This window comes from Canis aureus, chromosome 9 (assembly GCF_053574225.1).
Source record: "Canis aureus isolate CA01 chromosome 9, VMU_Caureus_v.1.0, whole genome shotgun sequence".
NCBI classification, from domain to species: Eukaryota; Metazoa; Chordata; class Mammalia; order Carnivora; family Canidae; genus Canis; species Canis aureus.
This window is the reverse complement of record NC_135619.1, coordinates 65,829,469-65,849,071: the sequence shown is the minus strand read 5'-3', so window position 1 is coordinate 65,849,071 and position 19,603 is coordinate 65,829,469. Positions and strand designations below refer to the sequence as shown.

Here is a 19,603-nt window from a genome sequence, read left to right as displayed (position 1 = left end):
TGCTGACTCGGCTTCTCACTTAACTGTTCACAGTTGCCTTTTGTTTTGTTCTTAAAATGTATCCAAGGATAGAATTGAAGATTTACAAAGTAATCCTGGCTCTTTCACTTAGTATCTCTGAGACCTTGGGCAAGTTACTAACTTCTCAGCCTCATCAGTAAAAGTTACTGGGAGATGTTAGTATATGTGAAGCTCTAAGAACAGAGTCTGGCATGTATTAAAATCTCAATAAGGGGATCCCTGGGTGGCTCAGTAGTTTAGCACCTACCTTTGGCCCAGGGAGTAATCCTGGAGTCCCGGGGTCAAGTACCACATGGGGCTCCCTGCATGGAGCCTGCTTCTCCCTCTGCCTGTGTCTCTGCCTCTCTCTCTCTCTGTCTCTCATGAATAAAAAAAAAAAAAAAAAAAAAAAACATATATATATATAAATAAAATATATATTATATAAAATATATATATTATATATATATAAATATAATATATATATATATTTTTTTTTTAAAGAATAAAACTTCAATAAATATGAGTTGTTATATTGGGTAAAACATGCTTGGGGAATGAGGTGGACATAAAAAGTCTTACACTTCTAACTTAGGAATTTTTTTTCTTTTTAAACTTTGCCTTATTTCTAGCTCTGGAAGTGTGAGACTTGTCTGTAGGGGTGTCCATTCAAACCACTTGGCCCCACTAGACCCAGGCTATACATGTTCTGGCATCTTGTCTGATTTGTACCCCCTTTTCACTCTCAAGCATCCTGGTGTGATGGTATGTTATGTGATCACCTTAGATTTGACAGGGCTGAAGGATTACCATAGGTTTGCATTTCTCTTTCATTATGAATTGTTTTTTATATTTATATGTGCCCCACATTCCTATCTTTCTATTAACCATAGTTAATAATCAGTCTAGGAAGAAAACGTGTTTAAAACGCAAAATCCAATTGCCTCCCCACCCCCTATACACTAACATTTAATATAAAAATTACTCCCTTCCCCATCCTCATTTTCCAAACCAGTAAGTCATACAACTTCATTGAATTTTAGGAACTCTATGTCAACTTTTTATTTTACAGATGCTGAGACCCATACATCTCAGTTTTAGGATTCATAGAAGTTAAATGTGACTTATCCCGTGTACGTGATACATTAGTGACAAGATTACACTATCCCAGGACGCTTGATGTCGATTGTTCTCTCTACTGAGTAAAACAATAAAAAGTGTTTTTATGGCAAAGATTAAGGTTTTCCAAAGTGTATCATATAAGCACATTCCTTTAATGCTCTGTGGGGCAAAGGGGCTCCCTTAGATTATGCCAAATACTTCCTCTTGGAGGTTCACAATACACCTTAGCACTTTAAAGATGCTAAAACATTCTGGAGTAAAGAGACCTATCAGTTTTTGTTTAATCCTGCATTTTCCGGACCTTGGGTAAACTTTGGAAATGTTGGTCTAAGGGTTTTTTGAAAGGCAGAGAGGTTGATGTTTTGTTTTATTTTGTTTTGTTTTTTCTAAAAATATTTCCATGGGATTGTTAATTCTGTTGCCTTTGGTATCATTTCTCCCCCACCCCCTCATTTGGGGGGGAATCTGCTATAATCACTGAAACTTGTTTTAAGCCAGTTAGATCATTTGATTGAGATTGGTCATATTAACAGAGGGATCTCTCATAGAATGGTGATTCTAAATCACCATTTATCAGCTTTCTAGGGCCATTTGCATCCTGAGCCCTCTCTTTTCCTTTCTTTCCCTGCCATATCATCCAAAGATTGGATTTCATCCTGATTTATATAAGAAACCGACATTGCTTGCCTAGAATGAAAACATCCTTGGAGAGATTTAGCTGTGACTTATTTCCAGCATTTAAAGGCAGTGGGTTAGATTAAGAACTAAATAGCTTAACGCTATGTTCCATATGGTATAGGGGTTTGGTTACTTAATAAATAAAATTGTTCCCTGAGAATTTTGAGAAATACGGTTTTAGTAGTATAACTGTACAGTCAGGATTACTTCCAAGATTTGAAACTAGGGACACAAGGTGGATTTAAGAGTTATATCTAATCCTAAGAAATCTCTCCCACTAAGTCTTTCCAAGACGTATGTTTATTTTAGTATAAGAGCTCCAGTAGGAAATATGCATGTTGTCCAAATCAGTTCATCTTGAAGGGAATTCCCAATGACTAGGAGCTGCTAGAAAGAGACTCTGTCCCAAAGTCCCCAGAACATTTTTGTTTCAAGTCACCTCACCAGAGTGAGACCCCAGCTGTCCCTGTGGTGCTAATGACAGTGGCAGTTAGCCAAACATCCTTATCTCAGCTCATGACTTCCCTAATGCTTGCTATATGGTCTTATGTCTCCAGTGGGGTTGATGATGTTTTGTATGGTTGCTTTAGAATTTATAATTATACTTATAAAATTGAGCTTTTTTAAAAAAGAAGAAAGAATAAAGAAAAAAGGTGTTTTTGACATGATTTAAATTTCAAACAGACCAGGGTAACCATTTTGTGTCCCTATAAACCTTGCAGAATTCTCAGACGAAAATAATTCTAGATGTATGTGCATACTTTGTCACAGTGTGACAAAGTGAGAGTAGGAACTCTGTCCATTACTGTAGACACTGATTATTCTTAATCTGGAAGCGTGACGCCATATTTGTTTGTTTCAGCCACATATTTTGTGCGATGTTAGTGAGTTTACTCTGTAGTCCTTAAAAATTAAAAAGCAAACCACCTGGTTGGCTCAGTTGGTTAAGTGTCCTACTCAATTTCAGTTCAGGCCATGATCTGAGTTGGGAGATGGAGCCCAAAGTCAGGCTCCACACTCAGTGTGGAATCTGTTGGAGATTCTTTCTCCTTCCCCCTGTTTGCACCCCCCCCCCACCCAAAAGAATTAAAAAGCAAACAAAATAAATGTAACTTTAAGAAGGAGTAAAGAAGGAAATGAAAAGAGACCTACCATAGGAGGGACACTTTACCAGCACTTTTTACCCAGGTTCAAAGCTCATCTTTTTAATCCTTTTTTCTCTCATTTTAGTAAAAGGCTTTTATTTTACATAATTTTTTGTTCTGCATTTTTCTTAATTTCTTAAAATATTTTCTTAATATATTTTCTTAATCTCAAATAAATTTGAGAAAGAATTCTCTGTGCTGTTTTTAACTACAAATTTTCAGTGATAAAAGGATTTGACTTGTAAATGAAGCCACAAACTTGGCTTCCAGGACCCTAGTTTCTTCTAAAGAACTACTAAAGGGGGGATCCCTGGGTGGCGCAGCGGTTTGGCGCCTGCCTTTGGCCCAGGGCGCGATCCTGGAGACCCGGGATCGAGTCCCACATCGGGCTCCCGGTGCATGGAGCCTGCTTCTCCCTCTGCCTATGTCTCTGTCTCTGTCTCTCTCTATCATAAATAAATAAAAAATTAAAAAAAAAAAAAAAAAAGAACTACTAAACGTACCTGATAGAACCTTAAAACTTTTAAGAAGCTCAATTTGAAAACTAAGATTTATTAGACTTACTGTTTAAGTTTGAACTGAAATTAACACAGGCAGATTTAATTTCTGTTTTACAAGAATTGACAATATTAACTATAATGATAAATTTTTTTGACAGTGTTCAAAATTACCCCAAAAAGCAGCTTTTTTTTTTTTTTACATTTCTAATATTTAAGAATAAAAAACTGTATTTACTTACACTAAGCATCAGACTTTAAAAAAAAAACTGACTTTGGTAGAAGAAATAATTTTGACAATTTAATGTTTACAAAAATAATACATTAAACTCTTTGGGTTCCTTGCTGGTTATTTCTTATAGAATGCACTGTCACATCTCTGTCTACTCATAGCCTTTCTGACTTCAGTAGCAGGCACCCAGAGTAAAAAGTTGAATGACATGCTGTGTTTTCCTTGGTAGGTAGATAGGTGAATTTCAACTAGGAAATTTGTTTGTGTGAATGTATGATTTGATTGGATCATACACTTACCTCCACTTTGCATAATACCCACTTTGTAGAATGTTTCCCAGTCTTGAACACTATAGGTAGATCATTCTATGCTTAAATTTTCATATTTATAGTGGAAAAGTTGAAGGAAGCACAGATGTTAACAGTGATTTTCTTAAACTTGAATTCCTGTGGTTATGCTGTATCAGTAACAGAGATTAAAAATTTCAAGAATCTTGACACACTTCTGTTTCTAGCAGATTTTTTTGTGATTTTGCTTGTGTGTGTTTAACTCTATTTGTTAAATCATTTCTTCCTTCATTTTGAGACTAGATTATGTCCTGATTGGTTTCATAATAATTCCAATAATAGATTTTGAATTGTGTTTTCTCTTAAAACCATTATCCTTTTTAGTCAGATAAACTTTGTATGTCCTGATGCTATACCAATACCAATATATGTCCTATTAACCCTGTTCTCTAATCTTAGAGTGTTTTGTTTTTGTGCATATATCTTTTGCTGGTAGTTCTGATAGTTAAGGTTCCATGGTATGGAATTTACTCTATAATTGTTCAAATTGTCTCTTACTGGTGCTGCTTTGTCTGTGTTAAGTCTAATATCAGGTAATAGAAAGCCATATTTTAATTTCAGGGGTTCACGAAGAGGATAACCTCTAATATCAACCTCTTTAATGTATATAAATTGCTTAGAATGTTAGATTATAATGACTGGCAGTTGCCTCTAAGAAGTAAGAAAAAAATTGAAAAAAATTTTAGTCCTCTAAATACTTTTCCCTGTAATTTGAAATACTCTTTCCATAATTATATATTTAAATTAGTCTGATTTGTTACTTTATCCTGCCTTAGAAAGTATGTAATTGGTACATTTTATGGTTCAAAATTGCAGCTAACACTGATTCATAATTCAAGCTTAACTATTTGTTTACGTTTTCTGAAATTTTTACATGTGAATTTGACAGCCTGTCATTTGCAAATAAAAGCAGTTTTCAGTAGCCTGCTTTTTTTTTTTAACTGTGTAATTTGAAATACATTTGAAAAAATGAATAAAATTATTTTTGTTTCATATCAAGAAATGGATGAAAAGAGGCTGCTGGATCCAGGGTTGAAAGTTCGTAAAGGCCTCTGGGATTACACTCTGAAGAACCAGCAGATGGAATGCCTGAGTGACTGAAGAAAATGGGTGCTAATGCATCTAACTATCCTCATTCATGTTCCCCGAGGGTAGGGGGAAATTCTCAAGCCCAACAGACTTTTATAGGTAACTGTTTCCGTTTTTCTAATTTCACTTGCTTTTGTGAATATTATAAATAGAATTTGTTTTCAGTGGCCTTTCTGGATGAAACTGTGAAAAAGTTATTATAGATAATAATTCTGCAACATCCAGATTTTTTCCGAAACAAATGTAAATCTGGCTTGTATGATTTTTATTCTGACCAAGCTGCTATAGCACCATTGATCTTTTCTTCGGTGTCTTAACCATAATTGCCATTGCCCTCGGAAAACTGGCAATCTCCATTGGTGTAAAAATAGTGAAATACAGGACATCCTTATGTCCTGGTCCATTTATTTTCTCTAGTACAAACCACTGCTAGTTAAAAAAAAAAGTCACAATTATATACAAATAGTATTCTTAATTTACAGATCTGCTTAACTCTCATTTCCTAAAGATCCATGATTAAAATCTGTTAGTATCTGGTTTTTGATAGCCAGAGAACCAAAAGCATTTTGTCAACTAAAGAATAAACTGTCAGTCTCTATTTCTTATTTAATATAGAAGGGAATTATTTGAAATTTATAGAAATAAAAGTCAGTTTTATTTGAATGGTTCAGGAATGTCTGTTTATAAAAATTTTAGCATAAAATATGTGTTAAAGTGACGTTGAAAATAAATGTTGAGAACAAACATTTTCATTTGTTTGATTTCCTTCTTAGGGACATCATCCTACTCTCAGCAAGGCTATGGTTGTGAATCAAAATTATATAGCCTTGACCATGGCCATGAGAAACCACAAGACAAAAAAAAGAGAACCTCTGGCCTTGCCACCCTCAAAAAGAAGTTTATCAAGCGTCGAAAATCTAATAGGTCTGCCGATCATGCCAAGCAGATGCGAGAACTCCTCTCTGGGTGGGATGTTAGAGATGTTAATGCTTTAGTGGAGGAATATGAGGGAACTTCAGCCTTAAAGGAGCTTTCTCTACAAGCCAGTTTGGCTAGACCAGAAGCTCGGACATTGCAGAAAGATATGGCCGATCTTTATGAGTACAAGTATTGTACCGATGTAGACTTAATATTTCAAGAAACTTGTTTTCCTGTTCATCGTGCCATTTTGGCAGCAAGGTGTCCGTTTTTTAAAACACTGCTTTCTTCCTCACCGGAGTATGGGGCAGAGATCATTATGGACATCAATACAGCTGGTATAGACATGCCCATGTTTTCTGCTTTGCTACACTACCTTTATACAGGAGAGTTCGGAATGGAGGACTCAAGGTTTCAAAATGTTGATATCCTCGTTCAGCTTAGTGAAGAATTTGGAACACCAAATTCCCTTGATGTAGATATGCGTGGACTTTTTGATTACATGTGTTATTATGATGTTGTCCTTAGTTTTTCTTCAGACTCTGAACTGGTTGAAGCTTTTGGTGGAAATCAGAACTGTTTAGATGAAGAGCTCAAAGCTCACAAGGCTATTATTTCAGCACGGTCCCCATTTTTTCGGAATTTATTACAAAGGAGGATACGGACTGGTGAAGAAATCACAGACCGAACTTTGAGGACTCCCACAAGAATTATATTAGATGAGTCTATTATACCAAAAAAATATGCGAAAGTTATATTACACTGTATGTATACTGATATGGTGGACCTTTCCGTCTTACACTGTAGCCCCTCTGTGGGGAGTCTCAGTGAGGTTCAGGCTCTCGTCGCAGGGAAGCCAAACATGACCAGGGCAGAAGAAGCCATGGAACTTTACCACATAGCACTGTTCTTGGAATTTAACATGCTTGCACAAGGTATGAAATTCTGGCTTTTAATTTTGATTCCTAGAATTACATAATTGTTTTCCAAATTCAAAACACAGCCAGTAGGTTCCATGATTTGGCTGTTTGGGATGTGCCAGGTTGTTATTTTGAATCTGTAGTTATGAAATCTGAGAAACAATTGAAAGTCAGTATTAATATGTGTGTTCATTTAGTACTAAAACCAAGCATTCAAAACTGCTAAGAGCAATAGATGAGATGAGAGACTCTTAATTCTCTAATGTAAGACAGTAGGTATGGGATATCTAACTACCACCTGCACTGTCTGCACTCAAGCTTTGAACTAGCCTCGTTTCCCAGATATCATGGTTATTCTTGATTTTATGACTCCTGGGATAACTTAGGTTGTCATTTTTATACTCTGTAACTTACTGATGTTTAAATGTTTAGAAAGAGAATGAAAATTCCTTCCAAAAATGAAAATAGTCACATTTGGATACAAGTTTATTTGAACCAAAGAATTAGGCAGTTTCTGATTTAAATTTTTAGGCATTATGTATCTTCTTTTCAAGCTTAATTTTACATTAACCAACAGCCTCCAGTGGGTAAGGCAAGGTCAGTGCTAGACTCGAGCCTTCTTTATTTAATCTAAACTAAAACTTTTAGGTTATGAAAGCACATTTCTGGGGCTACAGGCAAATAAATACATGAAGATAACATCAAAAGAATTATGTATCTATTGGTAAACATTAGAATCTTAACTTATCAGAGCTGGAAAGAGACCTTCCACACAGAGCAAAGGGAATTTGTGGTCTTGAAAGAATGCACTCTTTGCTTTCTGTGGCCATATGTTAAAAGAAAACAAGCTATATGACATGAAATTACTTAAGAAATTTAGCCAATGAGTATTTCCTAAAAGAACATTAGAAGTTGCCAATTAAAAGAAAATGTTGGGATGCCTGGGTGGCTCAGCAGTTGAGCATCTACCTTCGGTTCAGGGTGTAATCCCGGGATCCAGGATCAAGTCCCACTGTTGGGCTCCCTATGGGGAGCCTGCTTCTCCCTCTGCCTATGTCTCTGCCTCTCTCTCTCTCTCATGAATAAATAAATCTTTAAAAAAATAAATATAATTAAAAGAAAATGTTAATGTCTATGGCAAAAGACAGGAATTTAATGAAATAAGGAATCATGAAAGCTACATTTTTCTAACTTGAAAATAAAAATGTGTGTTGTATGGCTCAACCAACAAATTAATAGGACTTTGAGAAATAAAAGCCCCAGCTAAATTGCAATAATTAATTTCATGAGAGGAATTATACAGAAGTTATTGATAAACCTGAGTAGAAAAGGTTGAAAAGGTTTACATAAAGGATCTTTTAAAATCTTATTTTAGGGGCAGCCCTGGTGGCTCAGCGGTTTAGTGCCGCCTTCAGCGCGGGGCCTCATCCTGGGGACCTGGGATCGAGTCCCACGTAGGGCTCCCTGCATGGAGCCTGCTTCTCCCTCTGCCTGTGTCTCTGCGTCTCTCTCTCTTTCTCTCTCTCTCTCTCTTTGTGTGTGTGTGTCTCTCAAGAATAAATAAATTTTTAAAATCTTAAAAAAAATAAAATCTTATTTTACCATGATATTTCTAGTGATAGTACTAATTTAGTTTTGTTACCACAAAGTGTTGTTAAAATATTTTTATTTAAAACAAGAATCATTACATTGATGATAGTAGTCTATTTTGATGTCAGACTATAGGAAAATAATGTTATCAAAATAACCTAGCAGCTTGACCTACCACTATTTTATTTCTGTAAAACCAAATTCATCAGAAAGTTTGAAGGTTGCAACGTTCCCTAAAAGGTGTAATAACATCTATTTTCTCAAATTGGCTTTGTTTTTTGACATGTTTAAATACTAAGAAACCAAAGTGTATTGTATACACTTTTCCTGTTTTTAAAAAACAGGAAAACATCCCTTAATACACTTCTTTGGGAGTTTGTTGTTTTTGTTGAATGAAATGAAAGTAATGAAAATTAAAATGAAAAGTAAAATTGTGAGCCTGCTCTTGGATCTTAGGTAATACTTGATCTAAAATTATTTTTATGTTACATGAGTTTAAATATTTTTTTTATGATTTAGCTAGAAATTATATTTTTTGAGTACATTTAAAGATATAAAACAACACTCCTTGTATTACCGTAGTTTTGGTTACTGTAAAAACTGTATGTATATTCCCTTAATATACACATGGTTCTCTGTTTCATTATTCAAAATACAGAGTTTAGGTTATTTGGTGTTTTGATTTTTGATTGTAGGCCTTATGTAGGCCTTATGTTTCCCCCATGACCATAATACTGTTCATATTAGTGTTTATAACAGACCATACCTGCAGCATAATTTTTACCCCATTTCTCTGGGAAGAAGAATATTCGGTCACTTGGAGAGGAATTTTATACTATGAAGTTTAGAAGCTCAGTTCAGGCTCTGGAACCAGACAAACTGGATTTGAATCCTTCACTACCAATTTTTAATGTGCTTGACCTCAGAGCAAATCACCCTTTCTAAGCTTCTGTTTTGTCTATAAAATAAGAATAGTAACCCTTGAAGTAGGATTGTGAGAATTAAAGGAAATGATGTATGTTAAGTGATCTGACTGGCACCTGATACAAAGTTAGCATTCAATAAATATTAGTTGCTAAATGATAGTCTTCAGAACACATTTCAGTTTTATAATTCTATTGATTAAACTTAATACTCAGCATATTTCACAGATTTTTACTAAGTTATTACTAATTTTAAAACTTTCTTATAATTTTATCACTAGTGAGATGGTACATGCTACTTATCAAAGTATTGTAAATATCTGGCTATTTGGTTTTTCTCAGCAGGAGTTCTACAAGTAGATTAAGCCTGTAGTACTCTGAGGCATCTATTATATATAATGAATTAGCATCTCTCTGATGCATCCAGCATGGTTATAGTTATGTACCATTTTGGAGAGAATTAAGAAAATAATCACTAAAATCATCTGTGTTCTATGATGCAGACAAGGGCTTAACTTCCAGTTAAGAGATGCTGTGAGACTAGCCTGGTGGGCAGTGTGAAGCTAGGACCTTATTGTTCTCATCTTTGTGTCCCCTATGCTGAATAGTGGGCATTCAGTAAATGATTCTGAATTAATGATGGTTACTTTTTATCCCTAAACAGATTTAACTTCCAAAGTTAAAGCCAAGTTTTAGAAGGAAACAAATTCTGTCAAGGGAGGCTGGGGACCTTGAGACTAAATATGTCCTTCAAGACGGAGAGGTGATTTAATAGTTTCAAGAGCATTGTAAAAAGAAGTGATAATAGGCAGACAGCCAAAATGGTTTGGATCAAAGGACAGATTCCTGACCTACACTGAGAATTCGTTTTATTCAGACAAGTAGGCAGTCACATTAGGGAGGTCAATCAATAGGTAATGGGGGGCCTCAACTTACTGGCCTGGCATTTTAGGATAAGCTTTAATTTCATTTGATTTCCTACATAGCAGATTAAATATAAGTTTATTTCTGGCTCCTCCAAAGCCCTAATGGTATAGTAAAGAACTAAAGTAAATATAAACCCTTAAGGACAAACATATCCAAGAAGAAAACAACAGTGGAGAAATACTGAAATTTTTAGAAGCCAGAAAGTAGATAAGGACTTATCACTGGCTTAACACAGAGGAGAACTCTAGAGCCTATAGAGGGAACCACTGAGGATAAGAGAGGCAGTTCACAGTACTTAGTACACTGGAAAGAAGGAATAAGTGAAGCAAATTAACTGAAAAGAGAGATTTGATAAGTCTGAATACTGACTGGATCAACCCCTTCCTCCACTCTGGAATTCACCTTTATAGGTGGTGTCAGAAAGGAATGAGATTTTGTTTTCCCCGTATAGTGAGCTGGTTTTCTGAATACCCTCTATTTAACAATCCATATTCTCCTCTGTTGTGTGCTTTTTTTTAAAGTTCCCCAGTATGTATGGGTCACTACTTTTTCCATTTTGTTTCAATAGCCTGTCTGTCCCTCCATCAGTATCACGTGTGCAAGGTGGCAAATCCTAACCTGCCCCTTTAATTCCCTTCTCTACCACTGCTCCCCTTCCCCCCAACCCTGCCCATAGCAACCAAACACAAGAAACCTTGAGATTTATTTTCTAAAGAAATTGAACTAGAGAGATTTCAAATCTGGAAATAGCTACAAAGAAGGAGAGTGGAGGTGTGGGGTAAAGCACAAGGTTAAAATCTGAATTTATGTGAAAACTTACAAAGTAAATGGCAAAATCTTTCCTCTTCCTCTGCTCTCGTTCATGCCAGGCAGATACAAGATAAAAAATTGAAACTTTAGAAATAGTGAACAGCCCAAGGGTATATAGACTGGTGGAGACTGATATGGTGGAGTTCCATGAAGAAGTTTATGCTCAGGAGTTACATGGTGACAAAACCAGTTTGCCTTCCAGTTTTTCTACAGAGAAAACCATAGTCAGCAGTCCTGCTTTTGCAACAGAGCTTCCACACAGTAGTTGAGTGCTTCATTCTTAGATATGAAAACCCATCTAAGGCTCACTGGACTTTTGAAAAAAGCTTCCAAATTGAGACAGAGGTCAGAACAAAAAGAACAAAGTGTTAGCAGAAACCTTGAAGAAAGCAGAAGAGAACTTCAGCAGAAGCAGAAATGCCCTTAAGTTAGAGAGCTGTTGCATCAATGAGATATAAGTAGGATGCTGTAAGAGTAAAGACAGGAGCTCTTGGAAATAAGGTAGCAGAAATGAAAAATAGAAGAATTGAAAGATATAATTGAAGAAATCTGTAAAGTAAAACAACAGAGATGGACAGCAAAGTATAGTATTGGTCCAGAAGATATAACAATTTAACAAATGGTGGTCTTAGAAACACACCAGAGAAAATGGAAGAGCAGCAGTATCTAAGGAGTAATGTAAGAAATACTGTTAAAGCTAAAGGAATTTATTAAAAGCTTCATCCTGGGGCGCCTGGGTAGCTCAATCAGCTAAGCCTCCAACTCTTGATCTCAGCCTGAATCTTGCTCTTGGGGTTGTGAGTTCAAGCCATGTGTTGGGCTCCGTGCTGGACTTCTACTAGAAAGAAAGAAAGAGAGAAAGAGAGGAAGAGAGAAAGGAGAAGAGGAGAGGAGAGGAGGGGAGGGGAGGGGAGGGTAGGGGAGGGGAGGAGCTTATCCCTTCCCCTAGGGAGCCATAGGGAAAAAGAGAAGATTCTAAAATGTTGCAGAAAGGAAAAAATTAGATTCCATACAAAGAAACAGGACTCCAAATAGTATTGAACTTTTCAATAGCACCAGCTAAAACACTCTAGTACAGTGGCATAGTGCCTTTAAAAAGCCGGTAGAAAATTATTTTCAACGCAAAATTCTATTTAGCCAAACTGTCAGTCAAGTGTAAGGCTAGATAAAGGCATTTTTTTCAGTCTTGCCTCAAAGAACTGATCTCCCCTGCTGCCCTACTGAGGAAGTTACTAAGGATGTGTTCCACTAATTGATGAAATCTGAGATCCAGGAAATGGCATCAAACACAGAAAATAAGAAAGGGAAATCTTAGTATTCGCTGTATAATAGGTGTAGTAGGCATCATGTCTAGACTAGACCAGGAGGGCCAAAGACTCCAGAAACATTAAATGACAAGGGGCATTGAAAGAGATTTCATTTATCTTATGATACTTTTATAAAGAATTAACAATAGAGTTAAGAAAATGAAGCAAATGGGAAAAGAAAAAAATTAAAACTGAGAAAAATTTAAAATTACACATGGAAGAAAATATGATTCTGGTACACTGCTTGGCTCAGCAGTAATCAGTATTTAAATAAGGACACTGAATATTGATTTAATAAAAATTATAATACAGAGTGGTGAATACCAGAAGAAACAACTAAGAATTGAGAGTAGTTGCCTCTGAGGAGCAGGACTGGGAGTAGAAAAGAGAGAGGAGAGAGTTTTGTTTTTAGAATAAGTTTTTTGTTACTACTAGCTACAGTACTTTTTAGATTATGAGCATATACTGCTTTGATTATAATTTTTAATACAATAAAGATATGAATGACATCTGTGCTCAGAAGAACCAGAGAGAACTAGATAGAATAGGCCTTAATCCTAAAGAACTGGGGGATTTGTCATATGTATCAATAATGTTAACTAATAAGATCATGCTTATCATTTTAGGTTACAAAGGGCTTTTACTTTCTCATTTGGTTGCCCTGACAACCTGAGTATGGTGGGGCACAGAGATGAATAACTAGCCTTTTCTTGAGATTATGAATGATAAGGTTGTGACTCATACCAGCCCCTCTGACCCCAACCCCAGAAATGTGGGCATTTTGAGAGAGGGGAGCAATATGAGAACCATTTTCCAGGGCTGAAGGTGGGAAGCCACTGTGACCTAGTTGTAAGAATGAAATAGCAGACTAGTGATTGAAGCATCAATTCAAGAGTCTCAGCCATGAGCCTGGTTTGTGCTGAACCACTTGGGCAGGAATACTTGAGGCAAATGTGGGCCCAGCTAAGAGGTTTTAAAAACAGGGGGAGGGGGGACAGGGAGAGGGGCAGGGGCCTGAGTAGGTCACCACCCAGACTGCTTCAGAACACTTAACCAGAGAACAGAGGGCTTTGTATTGAGTAGGCCATTCTCTCCTGAATAGATGAGTGTTCTTGTATCAGTTATTTGACTTTTTTGGCTATCAGCATTACAACCTTCCTAGTTTTGAGAAATTCCTCACTGTACAGGTCTTTTTGGATGGCAGAGCCCAACCCCCAGCATAAAAACTCAAAAGGTTACATACTTGGTTTCTCAGCCTCTTTTTGAGTTAGGAACTGATAGGACAGGAAAGCAGGGACTGTAGAGAACTCTTTCTGTAAGCAGGGTGGAAGCAGCAACATCTAGTGGGAAAGGAGAGAGGTCAGTGGCAGTGATTCCACTGACAGCATCCACCATCTGTACACCGAGCAGGAACTGTGTGGCCAGGGACCCAGGATAAGCTCTTTTCCTGACGTAAGCCTCACCTTACAGCCTTTCTCTGCTCTTTGTTGTTTTCTGAGTCTGGTCTTCACTTTCTCAGCAACTGTGGGCTAACAGTATCCTTTCAGATAAACTCCTTTTCTGTTTAAGCCAGCTAGAGTTGTTTTCTGCAGTTGCAGCTTGAAAGCCTGGTTGAAAACAGTACCTATATTAAAAAGACCAGTGTATAAAATTCCAAAATAGATGGCTAGATTGGAAAAGCCTCAAAAGAAGGACCAGGTGTTTTGAGTACTGACTTTCATAATGATTTTAGCATGCACTATACTGTGTAAAAAACACCTCTGAAAATGTGAGTACCATGATGAGAATATATACTGATTCCTAATTTTTTTTTAAAGACTTAATTTATTTATTCATAAGAGACACAGGCAGAGGGAGAAGCAGGCTCTATGCAATGAGCCCAATTTGGGACTTGATCCCAGGACTCCAGGATCATGCCCTGGGCCAAAGGCAGGCGCTAAACCACTGAGCCACCCAGGCATCCCTGACTTCTAATTTTTTTAGTAAAAATCCACTCTTTAGGAGAACTACAGGTTTTCTTACGAATTTTAACAACTCTTGGGCCTACCATATGAACTTATGTTTCCAGGCGCCTCGGTGGCTCAGTCAGTTAAGTGTCTGCCTGCAGCTCAGGTCGTGATCTCCTGGGATCAGGTCCCATGTCTGCTTCTCCCTCTGCCCTACCCCCCTCGTGCTCTTGCTCTCTCCCTGTCTCTTTCTCTCAAAAAAATAAAATCTTAAAAAAAAAAAAAAAAAACTTCTGTTACCTTGTCATAAATATTATTGACCTCAGAACAAAACAGCCCAGAATTAGCATCAGTATCTACATGTATATTCCAATTTAGGACACTTTACAGTAGTATACTTTAAACTGCAGATTTTATTTTTTCATCTTGATCAAATGTGTACTTTTCAGTCTTTGGAATATGAAAATTATATATAACATTAGTTCTAAAGTAGACTCTAATGCATTGCCCATATTTTTAGTCATAGTGCATGTGATTATATTTTATTGAATTAAAAAAATCTAACAGAAACAACTGAAAGCAGTGAGTGACCTAATTTTTCCCCTAGCAACTTGGTCAGATTTCAAGAGTGTGTGTGACTTGAAACAAATGCAAAGTAGTAAAGACTAACTGTCCAGACTCACTAAGCCCTTCGTCCCTCTTCCCATCCTCTCCATTGTCCTTGTGTTGACACTCATCTTCTGTTTCAGTTCAGTTGACTTGGCAGTTCATTTTGCTTCTGTCTGTAATTGTTTCCTTTTCAGCAAATTAGTCTGAATATGCTTTCTAGAGAATAATGGAGCTAAGTTAAAGACCATTATCAACAGATCAGAATACTAAGTGAAGATTTCAGTTAACTATACAACATAGATGAATTAATCTCAGTTTCAGGAATGATAATTCAAACAACTCTCAAATTATACATCTCTAGTCATAATGACACTTAGCACTTAAGAAAGTCTTTACTCAAAATTATGGGTGAGCTCTAAAGTGTAATAATATATTGCATTTTTTATTTTAGAATTTAAACCATTTTTCATATAGACTATAAACTCTTCACCTCTGACCCTCTGCTCACACTTTGCTTTTGTCTTAGAATATCTTTGCCTTTGACCACTAAATGTCCCAGTTCTACCTTACTCTTAAAGACGAAATTTACATGCTACTTCCTTTTGTTTTGTCTTAGTATTCCAAGTTAAAAGCATTTTCCACTTCCTGCAAACTACTTTTACTTTTCTTTTAGGTTCTTACATATAACTTATTTTGTAATTACCAATGTACCTGTCTCATTTCCTCTGTCAGTTAGTGTATTATATATTCCCTAATGACAAGGTCAAAATCCTCATCATCCTGAATCACCCCAAGAACCTAGCACAGTGCTTTGCTCTCTTAGACTCTCCGTTACATTTTTTAAAATGTTTTATTTAAATTAAATTTAATTAACATACACTGTTATTAGTTCCAGTGTTAGAACTCAATGAGTTACATATTTTGAGTTATCTTAATACTTAGGAAAACTGAATGACTTTTTCTTTTTAAAAGGGGGTGTGCGTAATAAACATTTAACTGTATAAGTTGCATTTCCATCTTGGAGATATGAAGCCTTATTTTTAAAAATAAGTTTAGAAGTGATCTAAATGGTATGTAATTCTGTACCATTGAACTCAATTTTTTTTTTATTAAAGATTTTATTTATTTATTCAGGAGACAGAGAGAGAGAAGCAGAGACACAGGCAGAGGGAGAAGCAGGCTCCATGCAGGGAGCCTGATGAGGGACTCGATCCCTGGTCTCCAGGATCAGGCCCTGGGCTGAAGGCGGCGCCAAACCGCTGAGCCACTCGGGCTGCCCTGAACTCAATTTTAAGTTAAATTTCAAATAAAGGGGGATCCCTGGGTGGCTCAGCAGTTCAGCGCCTGCCTTCAGCTCAGGGCATGATCCTGGAGTCCCAAGATTGAGTCCCACATCAGGTTCCCTGCATGGAGCCTGCTTCTCCCTCTGCCCCCCCCCCCCCTCTCATGAATAAATAAATATTTAAAAATTTCAAATAAAATCTTATCAACTCTTTATTTTATTGTCTATTGATATGTAATAGTTGAATTTAACATATTCTTGGAAGCCAGTCAAGGCTATTATTAATCTTTTGAAGCCATAAAGTTTAATATAAGGACAATTAGGAGGTTTTCTCAACAATAAGCAAAATCTTTTCTCTGTCATACTAAAATCCCAAGGATGCCACAGTCAAGGAAAATGATAAAACAGAAAGACTTGCTTGGTTTGATTTGATTTTATTCCCCAGCACAAAGCATATGTTGGTTATAGTTAAGATCTGAGAGATTTAATTAGAAATGTATAGACATTAACATAATCAGACAAAAGATGAAATGTTATATTCAGGTCATTATGGATATGAACACAAAACTGAACAACATAGGGACAAGAAAGAGCTGAGCATTTATTATTTGAAGAGTATATGGAACTCTAGACACCATGAAGATAGCAGAAAGCATCTGCAGTGTATTCTGAAGTAGAGAGAAACTTGATTTCAGATTAGCATTTTTTGAACACCATTACTATACAAGATGCAATACCAGGGAGAAGAGAATTAAAAGGAGCCATGTTTGAATGTCACTAACATTCAAACTAGCTTCATGATGGGCACCCCATATATGTCTTTTTATTTCGTCTTCACAACAGCCCCATGGAATTTGGAGATTTGCTCAGGTTCAGAGATAAAGAACGGTATCCAAACTTAATGGTATTTTATAAATACGAAGCCTGGGGTTAGATCTGTGCTCCAAACCTGGTTCTGCTACATACTCACCATATAAATTCTCCTGGGTTCCTCAACTTGATTTTGTTCCTTTCTCTTCATAGAAGTGTGGGCGTCAAGCACTATGCCTGACTTGCAGCTGGGAGGGGCTTAACAAATGTTTTTAAAACTGAATTTACAGGGTACCTGGGTAGCTCAGTCTGTTAAGCATCTGCCTTTGACTCAGGTCATGATCTTGGGGTCCGGGGATCCGCCATGGTCAGCTCCTGCTTAGTAGAGAGTCTGCTTCTCCCTCCCCATCTCCCCTCCACTTGTATTCACGCTCTCTCTCACTCTCAAATAAATCTTTTTTTTTTTAACTGAATTACGTTAATTCTTTGGCAAACAATTTCTAAAGTTAAGAATTGACACATCATCTGATAGCATGGTTCCAAGTTTCCAAAGTCTAAAAAATTACCAAATTCAGACTTGATTTAAACAGTGATACATAGGATTACAATTGCAGAGAACATTCAACGTTGGATGGCAAAACAAAACCATAAAAAATGGCCCCATAGAGCTTTCCCATGGTAGTAGGCTATTTGGTATAAATTCCCATTCCACTTTGATTTGATTATGGTCCCTTTTTCTCTTTGAAACCCTAAGAGAAGTGGCCTAATTGTGGCCTTTTCCTGAAGACCCAACTTATTTTTGTTTTTCTGATTCTGCCTTAGTCAAATTTTGACTACTCTTATACCTTCTATTGCCAAGGAGTACAACAAACTAAGGCAATCCAAGCTGCAGGTTATTTGGAGGAAGGCATTAATGATCAAGGAAGGAAAATGATAGATGGAAGAACCTCAGCATTATACAGATATCCTGGCTTTTCAAACTCAGTATTGAGATACAGAGTTGGAAGTTTCTGCCTTAACACCAAATATTACACTTATCTCCTGAAAAGTCTAGGATAGAAGGGACTTTGACCAGACACAGGTGTTTGTCTCCTTCTGTTTTTGGAAGTAACTAGAAGTTACTCCAAGAATTAAGATAGATTAATAATGACCTTATTTAGCTATTACTGTGTGGAATACCCCACTTAATCTTTACAGTAACTCATATGATAGCTCCCATCGTTCTTCCCATCATAGAGATGTGGAAACAAATACTTACGTTGTTTCTTCCCCAAGGCTACTTCTACTGATCACATCTACTTTATATGTATATGAATGTGTGTGTGTATTTCACATGCATAACTTGTTCTGTTGTAGCATAAATAGCACCACACTATACTTATTATTGTCTTGCCTTTTTCACACCTAGCTTTGCAAAAATTATATCGATGTGTGTGGTTATTTTAATGTTTTGTTTCTAAAAATATAAGATATACTAATGTTTAGATATTGAGATAATACAAATGCAAAAGGTGTTTAAGAACCTTTTTGTCTCTTTCCAGTGAAAAATACTGCTAACAAATAGTATCACCCTATAAATACCTCCTAAAGACTGAGTCTGAGTTTGGAGTGTATGTAACTGACCAAAAAGTTTTGCCTCCAACTATTTTTTCATATATTTAGGTGAAAAAAAAAACCAGTTTCTATTACAAATTAACATGGGCTAGCCTCACTAAATATATCTCTACGAAGGGAATGACTTTGATTTATTAAAAGACTTTGAGCTCTGTTTTGGTTCTCTTCACTATAACATTTTTATATACCTTGTACTTTATATACCTTGTACCATTAACATGGCTATAAAACTTCTTGTATATGCTTTACATGTCATGGCACTTGAAGGTGAAATATCCACACATCTGAAAGTTGTGCCAAAAACCCAAAAACAGTTTGCACACTTACACATCTTTGTTTCTAACCATATTCCTCTTCAACCATAATGGCATTAGACCTTTTCCAAAATGGGTTGGTTTTAATACTGTTTCCAGTGTCTGTGTTTCTTCCTAATGGAAACTTATATTGAAGAACAATGCTGAATTTTGAGACTGATTCACTCAGATATTTTTAGAAGATACACGGGCATCACATTGGTTCTCTAAACCTATTGATATTTAAGCTGGTATCTAATTGTAAGAGGTTCAGAAGAATTTCTAAACTAACCTATGATTAAATAACTTGTTACTCTAATGCATCATCTTAACTTTCAGATTGATAGTTTTTTTGTATATAAATGTAAGCAGTAAAAATATTAAGTATCTAAAGTCTTCATTGGTAGGAGCCCCTCCTTCTAAAACAAGTTTTGATGTCAAATTTTTAGAGATACTAAGTTAAATAGAAATGGATGGATATAGTGTTATAAATCTGATAATAGGTCTATAAACCTGAGAGAATGGTAGCTGCATGAATCTTCAG

The 19,603-nt window shown here is 36.3% G+C and overlaps 1 protein-coding gene across 9 annotated transcripts in view; it reads left to right on the top strand.

Moving 5' to 3' along the window:
• BTBD7 (BTB domain containing 7) overlaps positions 1-19,603 on the top strand; it is a 111,281-nt gene that overhangs the window by 52,099 nt on the left and 39,579 nt on the right. For all 9 annotated transcript variants that reach the window (XR_013386766.1, XM_077910412.1, XM_077910410.1 and 6 more), the window contains 2 exons: positions 5,022-5,209; positions 5,884-6,963. Coding sequence is in view for 8 of the 9 variants with exons in the window: in XM_077910412.1 (XP_077766538.1) it covers positions 5,128-5,209; positions 5,884-6,963 (1,162 nt within the window). In the remaining variant the exon portion in view is untranslated. The remainder of the gene's footprint in view (positions 1-5,021; positions 5,210-5,883; positions 6,964-19,603) is intronic.